This window comes from Peromyscus maniculatus, chromosome 9, assembly GCF_049852395.1.
Source record: "Peromyscus maniculatus bairdii isolate BWxNUB_F1_BW_parent chromosome 9, HU_Pman_BW_mat_3.1, whole genome shotgun sequence".
NCBI classification, from domain to species: Eukaryota; Metazoa; Chordata; class Mammalia; order Rodentia; family Cricetidae; genus Peromyscus; species Peromyscus maniculatus.
Genome location: NC_134860.1, coordinates 42,441,040 through 42,457,120, shown reverse-complemented (window position 1 = coordinate 42,457,120; position 16,081 = coordinate 42,441,040). Strand labels below are relative to the sequence as shown.

General features: G+C 44.0%; 2 protein-coding genes across 2 annotated transcripts in view; both read left to right on the top strand.

Annotated features, from left to right (window-relative positions):
- LOC143267123 (disks large homolog 5-like) overlaps positions 1-11,193 on the top strand; it is a 51,303-nt gene extending 40,110 nt beyond the window's left edge. The window contains exons 7-9 of the mRNA XM_076544032.1: positions 9,156-9,324; positions 10,451-10,582; positions 11,151-11,193. Coding sequence (XP_076400147.1) covers positions 9,156-9,324; positions 10,451-10,582; positions 11,151-11,193 — 344 coding nt within the window. The remainder of the gene's footprint in view (positions 1-9,155; positions 9,325-10,450; positions 10,583-11,150) is intronic.
- Positions 8,738-15,114, top strand: LOC143267350 (uncharacterized). Its single transcript, XM_076544819.1, has 4 exons — positions 8,738-9,324; positions 10,451-11,416; positions 13,330-13,445; positions 14,391-15,114. The coding sequence occupies exons 2-4, from the start codon at positions 11,306-11,308 to the stop codon at positions 14,581-14,583; spliced, it is 420 nt and encodes a 139-aa protein (XP_076400934.1). The 5' UTR covers positions 8,738-9,324; positions 10,451-11,305; the 3' UTR covers positions 14,584-15,114.
- Positions 15,115-16,081: the final 967 nt, after the last annotated feature.

The following is a 16,081-nucleotide window of genomic DNA, read 5'->3' as shown; positions in this document are numbered from 1 at the left end:
GTTCTACTCTCACTGTGCCTGTGTCTGGCCATTAGAGTGAGTCATCCTGAGACAATGAGAGACGATTACTTTTAGTTATATATCAGTAATGCTCCATTGTAGCCCACTGAAGAACAGGTGCTTGGCCATCACTATTCAAGTGCATTGTCTTATGTAAAAATATCACATGACCAGGCCTCAGGCCCTGAGTCTGGGGCCTTCATCAGCTCTCAGTGACAAAAAACTCAGAAGACAGGAAGGTTCTACATTTTCCACTAATAACTTATCTTCCAGCAGTAGCTGGTCCAGGCCTTGGGACTGCATCAGATATTACTGTGACTCTGAACCTCTCCATTGAGTTCAGTTTGTTAAACAGTGAGCAGGGAATATGGCTTCATCCCCACCCATATTCCCTGTTTATCAAGTATGAGACAATACATTCATTTTGAGTTAATTTCTGATATTGTTTAGTAATAAACACTATATCAATGTGAAAAAAAAACTAATAATTTATTAGAAGTCCCTTAAGACTGATAAATACATCCATAAAAGTGGAAGAATGCAAAATAGTCAGTGGCCTTCCTGTATACCAATGACAAACCAACTGATCAAGAAATCAGGGAAACAATTCCACTCACAATAGGCTTAAAACAAATTAGACATTTGGACTAGCATAATTTTAAAGCATACTATTAATAAAAACAGCTATGAAATACCCAAGAGAAATCTAAATATATTCAAGACCCTTAAAGCTGATGTTCTGAGAGACCTTCAAGACTGAAATGAATGGAAGTTTTTAAAGTTTGGTAGATAAGTAGGTAATGGAAAAGGTCAATTTTGCTAAATTGATAATACTAATACAATAAATCTTGAATTAGGAAATGTGAATACAATAATGACCCCTTTTCTGTGGAACTTAATTATTTATCCATAAATACTCTATTATGGGGCAAAGGATAATTTATAAAGAGGAAAAAGTAAAGACATTTAGAGGTACTTTTAAAGAGGGAAAAGTAGGGAGCATGCCATATTAGACAGAAATATGTCATGTGAAATTAAAAAATAAAAAATACTTCAGTAGAGTTATGTGAACAGTCTGTGAGATTGGTAGACTGGGTATTGCCACAGATTCAGTGTCCACAAACTTTGTATTTGGTGAAAAAAGAGGCTACAGCCAACATAGAAACGGATGGGTTATCAGAGCATGCTCTGAGAATGTCAAATGTTCTAGTTAGCTTTCTGTTGCTCTGATCAAAGTCCAAAAGCCAATCTGGGAAAGTAAAGTGTTTATTCAGCTCACAGGTTACAGTCCATCATCAAGGGAAGCCAAGGGAAGATCCCAAGGCAAGGACTTGAAACCACAGAGAAATGCTGCTCACTGTTCTGCTCAGCTACCTTTCCTCTATGGCCCAGGCTCACATGCCTGGGGATGCCACTACCCACAGAAGACTGAGCCCTCCTCCATCAATTAGCAATCAAGAAAATGCCAAAGGAGCATACCTACAAGCTAGTCTGAGGAAGTCAAATCCTCACTACGTGTTAAGTAGACAGCCAAGATTAGCCATCACAGCAAGCCATAAAGGGGAAAACATTAATCTCAGCTTACTGCAAAGAACATTGACCCTCTATTGTTGCTCGAGGGCTTCTCTCCAGGTTCCCCAAGCCCTGAAGTCCCAGAATCCACGTATAAAACAATCACTCAGACGCTTTAATCACTTATAAACCGTATGGCCATGGCAGGCTTCTTGCTAACTGTTCTTTTATCTTAAAAGGTTCACTTTCTGTCCATAATTTTTCAATGTCCTCCTTAGTTAATGGTACGACAATTTCTGCTGGGTCTATTCCTGCTAATTGACGAAGTCTCAATTTTCCTTTGCAAATCAAGTCAGAGATTTTTTTCCACATAAGTTTTCAATTTTTTATTTGGTAAAAATATCCATTTCAATATAATATCTTTAACCCATTTCTATAAATCTATACCTTGCCACGTGGCTGGTGGCTTACCCGCGTCTTCACATGCTGCTTGTCCTGGCGGTGGCTGTAGTGTCTCCCCCCTCTGCCTTCCGCTTCCCAGAATTCTCCTCTCTCCTTGTCCCACCTACTTCCTGCCTGGCAACCAACTTCCTGCCTGGAAACTGGCCATCAGTGTTTTATTTATATAGAGCAATATCCACAGCAATTCCCCTTTTTTTCTTTTTTTTTTTTTAAAAGGAAGGTTTTAACTTTAACATGGTAAAATTACATATAACAAAACAATTACCGAGCAAGAATTATAGTTACAATATTAAAAAAGATGTCCTATCTATCTTATATTTGTGAGTTTAAGGTTTTATATCTAACTTATCTTTTATTATAACCGAGGAAATTACAACTATCTAGTTTTCAACCACATCAAAGACCTGAGAAGGAACATAATGGTACCTGAGAAATGGTAGATGGATGCAAGCAACTTTTGGGAATCTTGCAAAAGTAGACCAAGACAGCTGGCAGCCCAACGGCTCTAGTTTCCACCTTAAACCTGAGAATATTTAATAACCAATTCTAAACAGAGCCAAAAACAGGTTCCTGCTTCTTGTCTCATACAGGCAGCTAGACGCCACAAAACGCAGGTTTGCCTGGCGGGTTCCTGGCATGTGCATTTGACCAGCAGTATGGCGGAAATGAGGCGTCTGCCAGCGGCACATTAAGCTGTGTGGTAGATTTAGTCTTTACTATTATTTAAAAAAAAGAGGTTTCTGGGCTACACGCTGCTTTGATAAGAAGCATAGACCCATTATTTCTGATAATTGATGGCTCACAGAACTGGCGGATCTCTGTGAGATCGAGGCCAGCCTGGGCTACCAAGTGAGTTCCAGGGGAGTCGCAAAGCTACACAGAGATCCGCCTGGCTCTGCCTCCCGAGTGCTGGGATTAAAGGCGTGCGCCGCCGCCGCCGCCGCCGCCGCCGCCGCCGCCGCCGCCGCCACCACCACCACCACCACCTGGCTCTTTGTATGGCTCTAATAGCTCTGACCCCCAGTGTTGGAGACCAACTCTGGACAGCTGTGTCTTGAACCTGTGTAACCTTCCACAATTTATCAAGCCTCATGTAAATAGGAGGCTCTTAGCTTAACCACGGAATGTACGATTAAATAAACTTCTTGGAACCTGTGCTAAATCAGCTAGCTGCAGGGGCCTGGGACCAAAGCGACCTTCTGCTGACCCTGCCTTAGGAATTTTCTTTGTCCTATCCTCACTCCTCCTGCTCCCCCTCCCTACCTGAAGCCCTGTTTATAAGCTCTAACACCCAGTCAATAAAGGAGACCTTGACGCAACTCAAACTGACTCTGTCTTTCTTCACGCGCTTGGTCTCCTTTCCCTCTTGCCCCACATTGATTCCCAGGTAGTCCCTCCTCGAGACCCTGGAATAACCTGGCCTGCTGGACAGGTCACCCCGGGCAACCTTATTTATTAACATACAATCAAAATCACATTTCAGTACAATTAGGATACTACCACACTCTATGAATAGAATTCTATGTCCAACGCGAAGTTTCAAATGTATGAAGAATATTTCAAAGAATTTATATTGGAAAATGTAACTCTCTTTAAAATAAGTGACAATCACACAAGCCACAAAGGAAAATTTGGTAAATTTGACTATTGAAGCCCCTTTTGGAGGCTGCAGGGTAGGCATGGGGATTGGCTGTTGGCTGCCAGCACCTTTGACCATCCTTGCAGTGTTTTGGTGGAAGAGTTCCCATCAGAAGTCCTGCCCATTATAAGCTTATGTTCTAAAGAAATGGATGGGCCTCTTCTGCTTGATGATTTGGAGAAGGCTGTATCCCATTTTCAGAGCCATAGATTTTTGAAAACTTCTAAAGCAGCACTAGGCACAAACCCAGTATTCTTGGTGGCACACACTGTAGTGTCCATGCTCATCATGCTAGTGTCAGTGTGGTAAGCTCTGTAAGATGATTTAACTCTGGAGTATGATTTGTTTCCTGTTGCTGCTGTCTCCAAATCCTGCCTCTTTGAACACCAGAGAAACTTCAAACTTAATAAATCGTTTTTGCTTAGAAAACAATCGGAGGCTCCTAGCTGTTGTTTACAATGAAGATCCCACAGACGTCTTCCCAGGGTTCTCCTTTCTTCAGTAGGAGATTTTCCTTTCTCACAATGCATGGAGTAAGCAAAATGTGGTCTGTAGGAGTTCAAGTCCAAATTCACAGGCTACTTCTGACACCCCACTCTTTCTGACATGTCCAGTGTGTTTACTGTCTTCCTATTTCTTTAAGGAAGGGGTACCCATTTTCTGCCTCTTAGACCCTTTTCGAACACAGTTCCTACCAGACATAGCATAATTATTTGAATTCCAAATCTTCAGTTACAGAGATCGACTGCATTCTTTTGTAACTGGGTTTCTAGTCGATCCCTCCTACCCAAGAATGCACAGAGTGGTATTTCATCCTATATTAGCCATCCATGGTCATAAAAAGGCCACTGAACATCATCATGACATGAGATCTACAGGAGATCCAGATATGAATTTGGATCATCATCCCTCCTTCCTTTCACCCTCTGGTCAATTGCTCATGAATACCAGTGAAGAAGAGAACACAACTGTGATGGCTGTTCTTGTTGTCAGGTGACTACATCTAAGATCAACTAAAACCCAAAAAATTGAGTGCACAGCTGTCGGCCATTTCTACTTCATTTGAAGTAGGAAGATCTATTTCTAGTCTGGATCTTTGGGGTAGGAAGTCACACCTTTAAATCAGATCTTTAATCGACATGTAATCTGGACCATGCTTTCTGCTGGAAGCCTATAGAAAGACCTGGAAGAAGGAAGCTTTTCCTTCTCTCTACGCTTCCTCCCCCTTGTTAGCACATCCATTTCTTCACTGGCATTAGAGCAGAGTACTTTATGATTACAGCATAGACTTCAGACAGCAGAGGCATCCAGACTTGTAGACTGAGCAACTACTGGATTCTTTGACTTTCTATCCATAGCCAGCCATTGTTGGATTAGCCACAGTACAGCTTGTAAGTAATTATAACAAATCTCTTTTCAATATATAGAGAGATTCATTTTATCACTTCTGCTGTGCTACAGAGCCCTGACTAACACACGGTCTATGTAGAGAGGACATTGTACAACAGTTTGGGTCTAATAAGAGTCTCAGCTCACTTATAAATTCCCAATGGCCACCTTCCCTTAACCTTAGCCTTCTCCAGGCACTTGTTTACTTCAAGGGACTCAATCTTCCTCCTCCACATCATCCTGACTAATTTCTTGCAGTGCTTGATTTCTCATATTATTGGGTATGGGTATTAGAATGGTGTTGGAGCCCAGTTTTAGGTTTCCTAGTGGCTTTACCCAGCCGGTCTGCATAGAGAGGATGATTTGACCAAGGGCCTGAGTGCAGGTGTCTGAGATGGTCAGCACTTGGCTGGGCTGGGGGGAGGTCTTTTGCTTCACCCCTTGGCTTTCCTTTAAATACCCTAGGGCAGGGACACTCAGCTCCTCTCCAGGCTATCCTGTATTTTCTTACTGTTTCTCCCACCTCTAAACTTCTAAGTAATATTTACTACTGCTCCTACTGAAGAGTATTCTGGGAAAATATGGGGGTAATGAGTATCTTCCCCATAGGGTGGGAAGGGCCAACTATGGTGAGTGTTTATAAATGAGCTTCCAACTCCTCATGGGTGAAGTAGTGAAAAGATTCTAATGAAGCATAAAGAAATCTATAGCTTTGGAAGGAGGAGGAGCTGAATGGCTTCCCCTGTGTCACAGCAGAGATTCCTGGAAAGAAACATCAGCTTCTGGTCAGTTCATGAAGAATTAGCAAGGAAGCAAAGGCTGTGCCCCATGACAATGACATCAGCAGTCTCTTCTCTGGAATTCTACTGTATCCTTGAGAGCTCTTGGAACCCTCTCTGATGTCACTAGTGTTGTAGCAACACCACGTGAGCTTAGGACATTAGTTCAGTGCTGTAAGGTTCACCAACAGAGATGTGGTCAAGACTGAGGCACCTAGTTGAGAGAGAGAATACACAGCATGGAGAGACCAGAGTGAGGAAGAAAGAAGCAGGCCCTAGGTTTCACTGGACAACATGGAGAAATCTCTGGACCTGGGGAAGACGCAGTGAGTTCAGGAGGGGCTGGGCAACTTTCTGGTTGTGATGGTGTTGAGCCTTCCATAGCTAGGGCTCAAGAACTGGGAACTTAGCCGGGCGGTGGTGGCGCACGCCTTTAATCCCAGCACTCGGGAGGCAGAGCCAGGCGGATCTCTGTGAGTTCGAGGCCAGCCTGGGCTACCAAGTGAGCTCCAGGAAAGGCGCAAAGCTACGCAGAGAAACCCTGTCTCGAAAAAACCAAAAAAAAAAAAAAAAAAAAAAAAAAAGAACTGGGAACTTGTGGAAAGGAATAGGCTTATCCTTCTCTGGGTTCCTAAAGAGAGGACCCAGATCAAGGATCCATGATGGTTAGTTTGGCAGATTCAGGAATTGACAAGGCTTTAGCTGCTTTGCTGTGTACCATCTGCTTTCACTCTGCATGGGGAGGAGGTACAGAGAAAGTAATGAGATTTCTGTACCATAACTGTGTTCCCTCCCCCACACACTGGAGTCCTTTAGTTGTGTGCCAGTAATAATAGGGGAAGGAGGGTGCCCTGGCAAAGCCTGAAGTCCCCATTAACATGAGAGTCTGAAGCATAGAGCAGGTGAGGTGGGCCTCCATACACTACCTGAGTGTGACTGTAGCAATTTTCTCCTGGTTTTTCAAAGCACTTGGCTGAGGGCTCTGAAGCTACAGAGCATTCTCTGTAGCTGTGAATAAGCTTTAGGAGGTTGTCCCCTTGGTCATATTGTCTAGGGAGAGAGAGGAACCCTGCTGACTTTTGAGACATCCACCTCCCTATAGAGAGATGGGAGAACTGACATCCACAGAGGGGAAGACTCAAGTCTTGTCTTTGAGGAATTGCTAGGATAAAGACTCATCTGTCAGTTACTTCCTGAGCATCCTTCAGTGGGTCAGATTTGACTGAGATGAGGTAATGCCTAGGGCATTACTGTGCTTTGACTTCTAGACGAGGGAATTACTGAGATACTTAACTTTGTCTAACTTGGTTGTCAGGGTGATATAACATCTGAATGGACATAGTTTACCTCACATCACTCATGTATTCTTGGGTCCACCAAGTACCTTCCTGAGACCACAGTCCAGTCTTCTGAAGAATTTGCCATCCAGGCTGAACATGGTGCCAGCTCCTCATTTCAGTGCTGCCAGGAAATTGACAAGTGTGATGTGCAGCTCTGGGAAAGGTCTAGAGTACAGGACTCCTCGTTTATCTCCTGTGTCCTTTGCCTGCCCTTCTCATGCTCCCATGAGTATTCTTTAAGCTGGCTGTGCCCCTCTCCTTCCCAAGGGCATGGGCATCTTCACAGATGGCTCCAGATCAAGAAATTAGTCTCTTTGTAGCACTAGGTGAAGCAATATAGCAGTGACACACTACATATTGTCCCCATGACTGTGACACATTTGTCCTTTCATATCTGTGTCTGGCCTCTCACTAGCCATTCATCTTTCCTGACACTTGAGTGCGGAATGGACCATCACTCATCCTGGCAGTGTTTGCTCTTCTGTCTCGGGGATTACCTGGAGAGTCCCAGTTCTTACCATCCAGCCTGACATGTCACTAACTGATTCCACATTTGCTAATATCGTGTTGGCTTGAATTTATTGTGCTGATGATTCAGGGAAACATTTCTCATTAACTAAGGGACATTTCTTTGTTCTGACAGGACACCCACAAACTCCTACCATATTCATATATTGTAAACAGCCTTGTGAATCCTGCACAATGTTTTTGTTGACATCAGGGGATCAATCTTTCCTTCTCACCATTCTGACTTAATTCCCTAGCAACATTTTTTCTCATGTTATTGATTACAGATATCAAGAAGGGCCCAGTCGTTGCCTGAGATGTATTTTGAAGTGAGTCTTCAACTTCCCATACATGAAGTAGTGAAAATATTCTAAAGAAACAAAAAGAGATCTCTGGCTTTGTAAGGAGGAGGTGCTGAAGGTCTTCCCTTGTGTTTCTGGGAAGGCTGCTGGGAAGGGCAACATGGCTTTTGATGAACTGCAGAAGAGCTAGTTAGTGGATAAGTGAGGACTGCTGGGGGTGACCCTAATCATCCCTTCCATGGAGATTCTATTCTATCATGAAGAGTGCTTGGTGTTCTCTGTGATGTCACCAGTGTTGTGGCAACACCAATGACTGTGGGTGATTCCTTCAGTTCCCATGGACATGTTGGCAAGACAAAGCAGGCTGATTGGGAGAGAGAATGGAGAACATGGAGAGACCAGAGAGAGGCAGAAGGAAGCTGGCCTTTGGTCTCAGTGTAAAACATGGAAAAATAAATGGTTCTGGGAAAGGCACAGTAAGTCCAGAGCAGGGGACAGGAAGCTTCCTGGAGGAGGTGAACTTGAGCTGATATTTCTAGTAGAGTAGTTCAGCAGCTGGGAAATTCTGGGTAGTAATGGACCAGTCCAGATTGTCTGGCTTTCTAAAGAGCAGACCCAGAGTCAAGAGTTTCTAAAGGTTAGTTTAGGAGAGCCATGATTTGTCCAGGTTGCAGCTGCTTTTCTGGGAATTCCTTCAATTCCTTGTGACTGAGAAAGAGGATTGGGAGAAAGGGACCACTGAGCTGGCCCTCTCTCGGTAGGGAGTTGCTGAACTTCATCCTAGTGGATTACTCAGTTTCCATGGAAATCTGATGCAAATAGGAAGGGAGGGAAACCACCTAGACCACACAGCACATCAGCAGATGTTTTGGTCCTGAACACATGTGATTAGGTTTTGGTGCTGCTAAGCTCTAGGGACAACAGGCTTTGCTTGCATCACATCAGATGGTAGCTGACACTGTCCTCCAATTCTACTTGGCTGGTCTTGCTTATGCCTTCCAGGGCCAGGATACTGCATTAGGGAGGGAGGCACATAATTATCCATAGTGGTTGCGGACAGAGACAGAGCTCAGTGGGCAGAGTTTGAGCATAGCTTTCCTGCTGTTTGGAAGGTTCCCTGGGTCCCTAGCGTTCATTACATTAGGCTTCTTCTTGGGACTCAGCATGGTCTCTCCTGGTCCTTGCCATTCAAGAATACAAGTTAATTTGTTTTATCTACCTGCAGGGACTACTGGAGAGGCACCATCCCAACTCTCCAGCTTTACTGAGCAGGAGCAGGAGCAAGACATGAAAAAAATTGAAAAACTCACCATTTGCTTACATGACATGGAATGTGAGAGAAATGAACTTCGTGGTATCCTAGCCAATTATACTTGCAAGGATTTGAACAACAGGTAGTCATTATGCGCAGTTCTCTGCTGACCTTCTTGAAACCACAGTATCAATCCCAGGTTTCCTGAGGAACAGAAGGCTGAAATTCCAGGGTGTCCTGCTGCCTAAACTAGTTTTCATGAGTTCCTTTGAGATGCAGACTTGGAACCCGGGGAGGAATGAGATAGGGACACAGGCTGTTCTGCTTCCTCCAAATGAAAAGCAGAATGTGTGGCCTAAATTGCACTCTTGGGATACAGATAGTAGTGTGTGAACCCTCAACATGTACTTCAAGAGACCTTGACAGGTGTTAGCTTGTGGGAGATGCTAGGTGCTGTGAGTTTGTGGAGAGTCTTTGTACTTGACCAGCAGATGATTGTGTATGAAAGCAGCTGGAGGGCCCTGGTTTATTCATCTGACTAAGGGTGTGGCCGGAAGCTCCCCTCTGGTCTTCTTATACTCTGTGGCAATGCCACATTTCAACATCTTGGGCATCCGGATTTCATGTGGTGTGTGTGTGTGTGTGTGTGTGTGTGTGTGTGTGTGTGTGTGTGTGTGTGTGTGTGTGTGTTGCACAATCCATAGAGCATTGGGTCTGTTAAAGGGTCTGAGGATTTAACATGGGTCCAGATTACAGCACTGGTGAAGCAAGGGAACCTCACTTTGAGCATCACACCTCCTGGTCACTGTGCTCACCGTTTTAGAACATAAGAATCACTGTGCAGTTTATAAAACCATTCCGAAATTGGGGCTCCTCCCGGCAAATACTAATTGTTTGCTCTGGGTATCTGTGTAGTAATGGCACCCAGGAATGAGAATCCCTGTTCTAGAGATAGGAGAAATGTTACAATAGTTTTCTTGTGTTTTCAGATATGTGGCACAGATTCCTGGCAACTTCTTAGAGCACTTATCTATAGCTCCATGCCCACTCTGGGTGCTCATGAACTGGATCCCTCACCTTAAACCTTCTGTCTGTTATGTTCTGAGCACAAGATAGAATGTTTAATAAGCACCAGGAAGTCCCAGTGTTTAAATACCAGGCTGTGGCATCTACTGTGCTGGGGTAGTCCATGACACAGCCTTATTTATGTGATCCTTATTGCCTGTGTTCATGGGGTTCATTTTTCCTGGGGCCATGCCCTACCACAGGCTGAACTTTGAAACAGAGATGCTTGAAATGGAACACAAGCAGGTGATGTTGGCTCTCCGGAAAATACCACTGGAGATGAGTGAAGCCTTGGACAAGTGCAAGGGGCTGATGGAGGAGACTGAATACTTTAGGTAAGTGCCCAATAGCTTGGGAGGGACTGATTCTGCCCTTCTTTGTCCTTGACTCAAAGTGAGGGCTCTGGTTCTAGCCTGTGTGCCTGTGAGCCCATAGCCTGCCTTGTGGCCCTTCAATTTTTGCCTCTTGGACTCAATTTTGCTAAGTGTGAAAAAACACTGAGGCCCTCCTATTATTGTCCTGCCCAACTCAGGAGACCTAAGACAGAAAAATGGTTTGTACCATGAAGGGATTTCTTGAAGCCCAGGTTCTCTGTGTGCTGGCAGGGGCTTCACAGATCTGATTTGCCTGGGATCTGTAGAGAGAAGTTATTCCTGTTAGAACTTCTGCCCTCATTCAGAGTGTGTTTTGCCTCTACCTGCTGATGCTTTCCCAATATCAGGAACAGTTAAGCATAGGTGTGGACTGCACCCTTTTCTCAGAGGGACAAGATCCCTTTTGGTACCTGGATTTTCAGAAGTAGTTTGAATTTGTCTGCAATTTGGCTATTCTCTGGATTTAGCCTGCATTTGAGTGATGCTGGCTGGTCTACTGAGAGCTCCATTCTTGTTCTGTTGACCTCAGACTTTTCATGGTTGGTGGTACTTGGATGCAGGATGGCAAATAGAGGCTCACTGTGGCTCACCATGTTTTGGTGATTGTTTAGTTACCTCAATGGCCAGATCCTACCAGAGTGTAATCAGCTAAGGAACAAGGTCCATCTGTTGAGACATCAGAACATGCTGTTGTGGAAGGAGCAGAATGAAGAACATGAGACCTGTGAGAAGTTGATGAAGCTCTTAAAGGAGGCCCATGAGAAGATGTGTGACCCCTGTGCTGAGCAGCAGCAGGTAGGCTGAGGCAGTAGGGGCAGACTTCCCAACTGTCCAACCATAAAATAAAAACATCCATGTAAGCACCCACCCACCCATCCAGAACCCATTTCTGTGATCATTCACAAGTCTTCCTGTAGATACTAGCTGATTGGAAAGCAAACCCTCCTGGTCTGCTGAAATTGCAGTACATTCAGAGAGATGGGTCTGTGAGATACCACACACCTACATGTCATTATATTAGAATCTCTCATGCAGGGAGCTACTTGTAGAATATCACAGAGCTCTCATTGATTAGGTCAGTGGCCTGTGGCTCATTTGCATTCTGGGGTCCTGTGAGATCATAAGTAGGAAGCAGCTTGCAAGGACTAGAGCCCTAGACAATGCCAAGTGAATGTTTTTCATTGTCAACTTTTGGGGTGGCAAGTGGGCTTGTCCTTTCTTCCTGCATTCCATTTTGTTCTCTTTCTTTAGCTTAATTCTTGGGTCACACTCTCAGAAGCTGAGTATCAACTTGTCAGCCCTGTTTTCTGTGAGTGGTGCTGGGCAGTTCTCCCATCCTGGAGATTCCAGTCTGGAGCTGACTCAATGACCACAGATGTGGGAAGGACTTTGACAGCTTGAGGGTTGGGGTGACAGGTTTAAGGCTTGAAGAGAACATTTTCTCCAATCACCTCAACATAGTTTGTCTAAGCTGTGTGCTCTCCTCTAGGCATTTTTAGTCCCCAGAAGATGGATAGATCTGTTGTAGGCCTCTGCTGAAACATCTGATGTGCATAATCTAAATTTATCTGTTTACTCAATATGATATCCTCTTCTTTTTTTCTGCTTGCTTTTGATTCCTCTTGTCTGTGTGTGATCCTTACAGGTGTATGTAAATGTGTACATACACGGGTGTGTTCAGAGGCTACATAATGAAACCCCATGTTGTCATCTGTTGCTTACTCTCTTGTTCCCTTGAACCAAGGTCATTCACTGAACATGAAATTATCTGTTTGGGCTATTTGGGCTGGCCAGGACTCTGGATTTCCTGTTCTTCAATGGGGCCTTCTGTCTTGTCTTGTCTCATCTAATTGTCACAAGTTTCAATTGCTCAGAAAGAAAAAGGAGGGAGTAGTTTCTCTTGTGTTTATACACTTTTATTGCTTTGGTATACATGTGTTCTTTAATAAATCACAAAATCAAACAATACAGCTATTTTAAAAATAAAAACTAGACTTCTTCCTTTTCATTACACACAGCTAACACAAAGGAAATGTTTTGTTTGTCTCATTGGCTTCACAACACGGAATCCCACAGTGCATCTCCTTGCTGATATTGTGTTACTGACTATATCATGTGCATGTGTGTGTGTGTGTGTGTGTGTGTGTGTGTGTGTGTGTGCGCGAGCGTGCGTGTGTGCATTTGTGTACAGCTGTGTGGGTGAACTTCTCTCTGTGTGTGAATGCTGACTATTATTTGGACATTATTGTTCCTTTGGTTTCTGTTTATGACCTCCTGTTGGTGAGTGGGTGTTTGTGTGCCCATATTTCCTGTATGTGTATGGGTAAATGCTTATATGTATGTATTGGGGATATGGGTGCTTAAAAGTACTAGTGTTTGTGAATGTGTAAACTCATGTGTGAGTTTTTCTCTGAAATTACTCGTTATTTTTTTAATGATGATGGAGACCAACTAACTTTATTGAGAAAGTACTGTGCCTATCTCTAATTGCCACTGTGTTCATTTCTCATCCAAAGAAAGTTAATCTTCTTCTCAATAATATTCTTGGTGATTGTTCCTTTTATTAGAATTGGCAGTGAAACTGAACATGTTAGTGCATTGCAGTGTGCTTGTATGGGTGCATATATGTACTTATGTGTGTCCTTGACTTTATGTGTGTGCATGAGAGTGAGAAGTCTCCCCTGAGAACACAATCTTCTAATGAACAGGAGCAAGAAAGCCTGGATGAAAAACTGAAGGGCCTGCTGAATCAGAAGGAGCTGGTCACCCAGCAAAGGGACTTGGCAGAAAAGCTGCAACATCACTTCAGTGTTTATGAGATGAGGTAGGAGCCCAAACTGGGAGGAGTAGTTAGAACCATGGAGGTCACCTGTACCTATATCTCTGTCCTTTTTGGGAATCTCCCCATCTGGATGGCTCTCATCCACAGGCAGTGAAAGACCCCCTCAGGGTGTTGTGCTGGCCGAGTTAACAAGAACTTCTCCAGGAAACACTATGTTTGAGCCTTAGTGTTTCTGAGGAATGTGTACCCCTTATTCCCTTCGGAGATCTCTGGTATCTTCTCAGTGTCCCCTATGTCTCCCCATAAATCTCCCTATGGTAGTTTTCAACCTATCAGGAGGAGGGTAAGTTTTGAAGGACAGTGTGTGCTCTTGTTACTTTATTTTCCTTCCAGAACATCACATTTAAAGAGAAGTTCCTACTTTTGGTTAGATCTGCATGCAGCACACTCCTGCTGATTATAAGCTCTCTCCAGTGTGCATCTGTCTCCTGAGAAAAGATTTTTCTGGACATAAGATTATTTAGGGGTTGAGGTGTTGAACTCAGGCAGGTCTTTGTGCTCTAGGAATAATCAGAACCTTCACTGTTTTTATTTTGTAGGCTCTCTAGAGGGACTACATTCAGTTTCCCAAGTTACTCATTAACCTGGTATCTAATTAGGGCCATGTACATCTGCCCTGAACTGTCACTCAGACCTTGATACACTGTTATGTTTTTTCTCAAAATATTGTATCTGGACAGCTGTAGAAATGTGTGGATTTTTTTGTCCAGCACTGTGTAGTTCTCAGTTTGTCTTCTAGCAGATTTTAAAACACAGAGTTAAATCCAGGCTAAGGTGCACTCTGACACTACTCTCCTAGGAAATGAAGGAATGACCTGAGCTGAAAGGTCATGCTGGACTGTCCAGATGACTAGAGCTGGTTCAGGCTCAACAGCTGACACAGCAGGTCCCCACCAGGCCTGTTCCCTAACTGCCTTCCTCCTCTAGGTCAGAAAATCTCCAGCATGACCTGGAACATGTCACAGCCCCAGATGAGAGCCTCCTGCAGACAGAGCTGCTGCAGCAGGAGCAGGAAGTATCACAGGCAAGTGAGCCACCACTGCATTCCAACGTGTGCAACCATGGCATTCATGGGGACTGGGGGCTCTTGACATTGGCTTCCAGTGTGAATAGGCCCTGATTTTTTCTAGCCTGTGGCCCAGCCAGGATGCCTCTGGGACTGATTGCCTTTCCTTCTCACACAACAGCTTTGAGAGAACTGAGGAGGCCAAAGAAGCCACAATCCACTTGAACCCATGGTGCTCTCCACCCTTGGATTGAAGCCTCCTCAGAAGAATACACACTCCAAGTCCCATGGGGCATTGCTATACTTGCTTTGAAATGGTCTTTTACATTTGTGACTGCCTTCCTACCATGTTTTCAAGTCCAGTCACAGGCTTTTGACTGTGCCTCAAAGTCTGTTGCATGATTAACCTAATCCTTTAATCTTTTGATTTAGCAAGTTGCTTAGCATAATTTTTTTGTTTGTTTTTTGTTGGGTTTTGTTTGCTTTGGGTTTTTTGGTTTTCTTTGTTATTGTTTAAGGTTTTGAATTCATTTGTACTTTCTTTGGTTCTTGTTGTTTGGAATTTTGATATGACTATTTACTGTTTATATTGTGTGCCCTTTCATCCATTATTGAGTAATATGATTGTATCTTTATTAAGAAAAATGTGATTGCCTACTCTTCACAATTAACACCTTAAATGTGGTCATATACACAATGGAGTACTACTCAGCAGAGAAAAACAATGACATTATGAAGTTTGCAGGCAAATGGATGGATCTAGAAAAAATCATCCTGAGTGAGGTAACCCAGACTCAGAAAGACAAACATGGTATGTACTCACTCATAGGAGGATACTAGATGTAAAACAAAGATGACTAGACTGATACTATCAACTTCAGGGAGGCTATGTAGAAAACAGGACCCCAAGAAAGATACAGGGTTCGCCCAACAACAGAAAAGTGGATGAAATCTACATGAACAACATGGACCTGAGTGGGGCTAATGAAGGGCAAGGGTCAAGGGAAAGAGAGCTTAGGGGAGCAGGAGATCCCAGCTGGATCAAGAACACAGAGAGAGAACAAGGAATAAAAGAGCATGATAAATGAAGACCACATGAGAATAGGAAGAAGCAAAGAGCTAGCGAGGTCCCCAGAAATCAACAAAGGTACCCCCACAATAGACTACTGGCAATGGTCGAGAGACAGCCCGAACTGACCTACTCTGGTGATAGGATGGCCAAACACCCTAATTGTCATGCTAGAAACCCCATCCAATGACTGAGGGAACCAGATGCAGAAATCCACAGCCAGGCCCCAGGTAGAGCACCACGAGTCCAATTGGCGAGAAACAGGAGGGATTGTATTAGCAAGAGTTGTTGAGACCAAGGTTGGACAAACCACAGGGACAAATAGCCAAACAAATGGAAACACATGAACTATGAACCAATAGCTGAGGAGCCCCCAACTGGATCAGGCCCTCTGGATAAGTGAGGCAGTTGATTAGCTTGATCTGTTTGGGAGGCATCCAGGCAGTGGGATCGGGTCCTGTCCTCAGTGCATGAGCTGGCTGTTTGGAACTTCAGGATTATACAGAGACACTTGGCTCAGGCTTGGGAGGAGGGGACTGGACC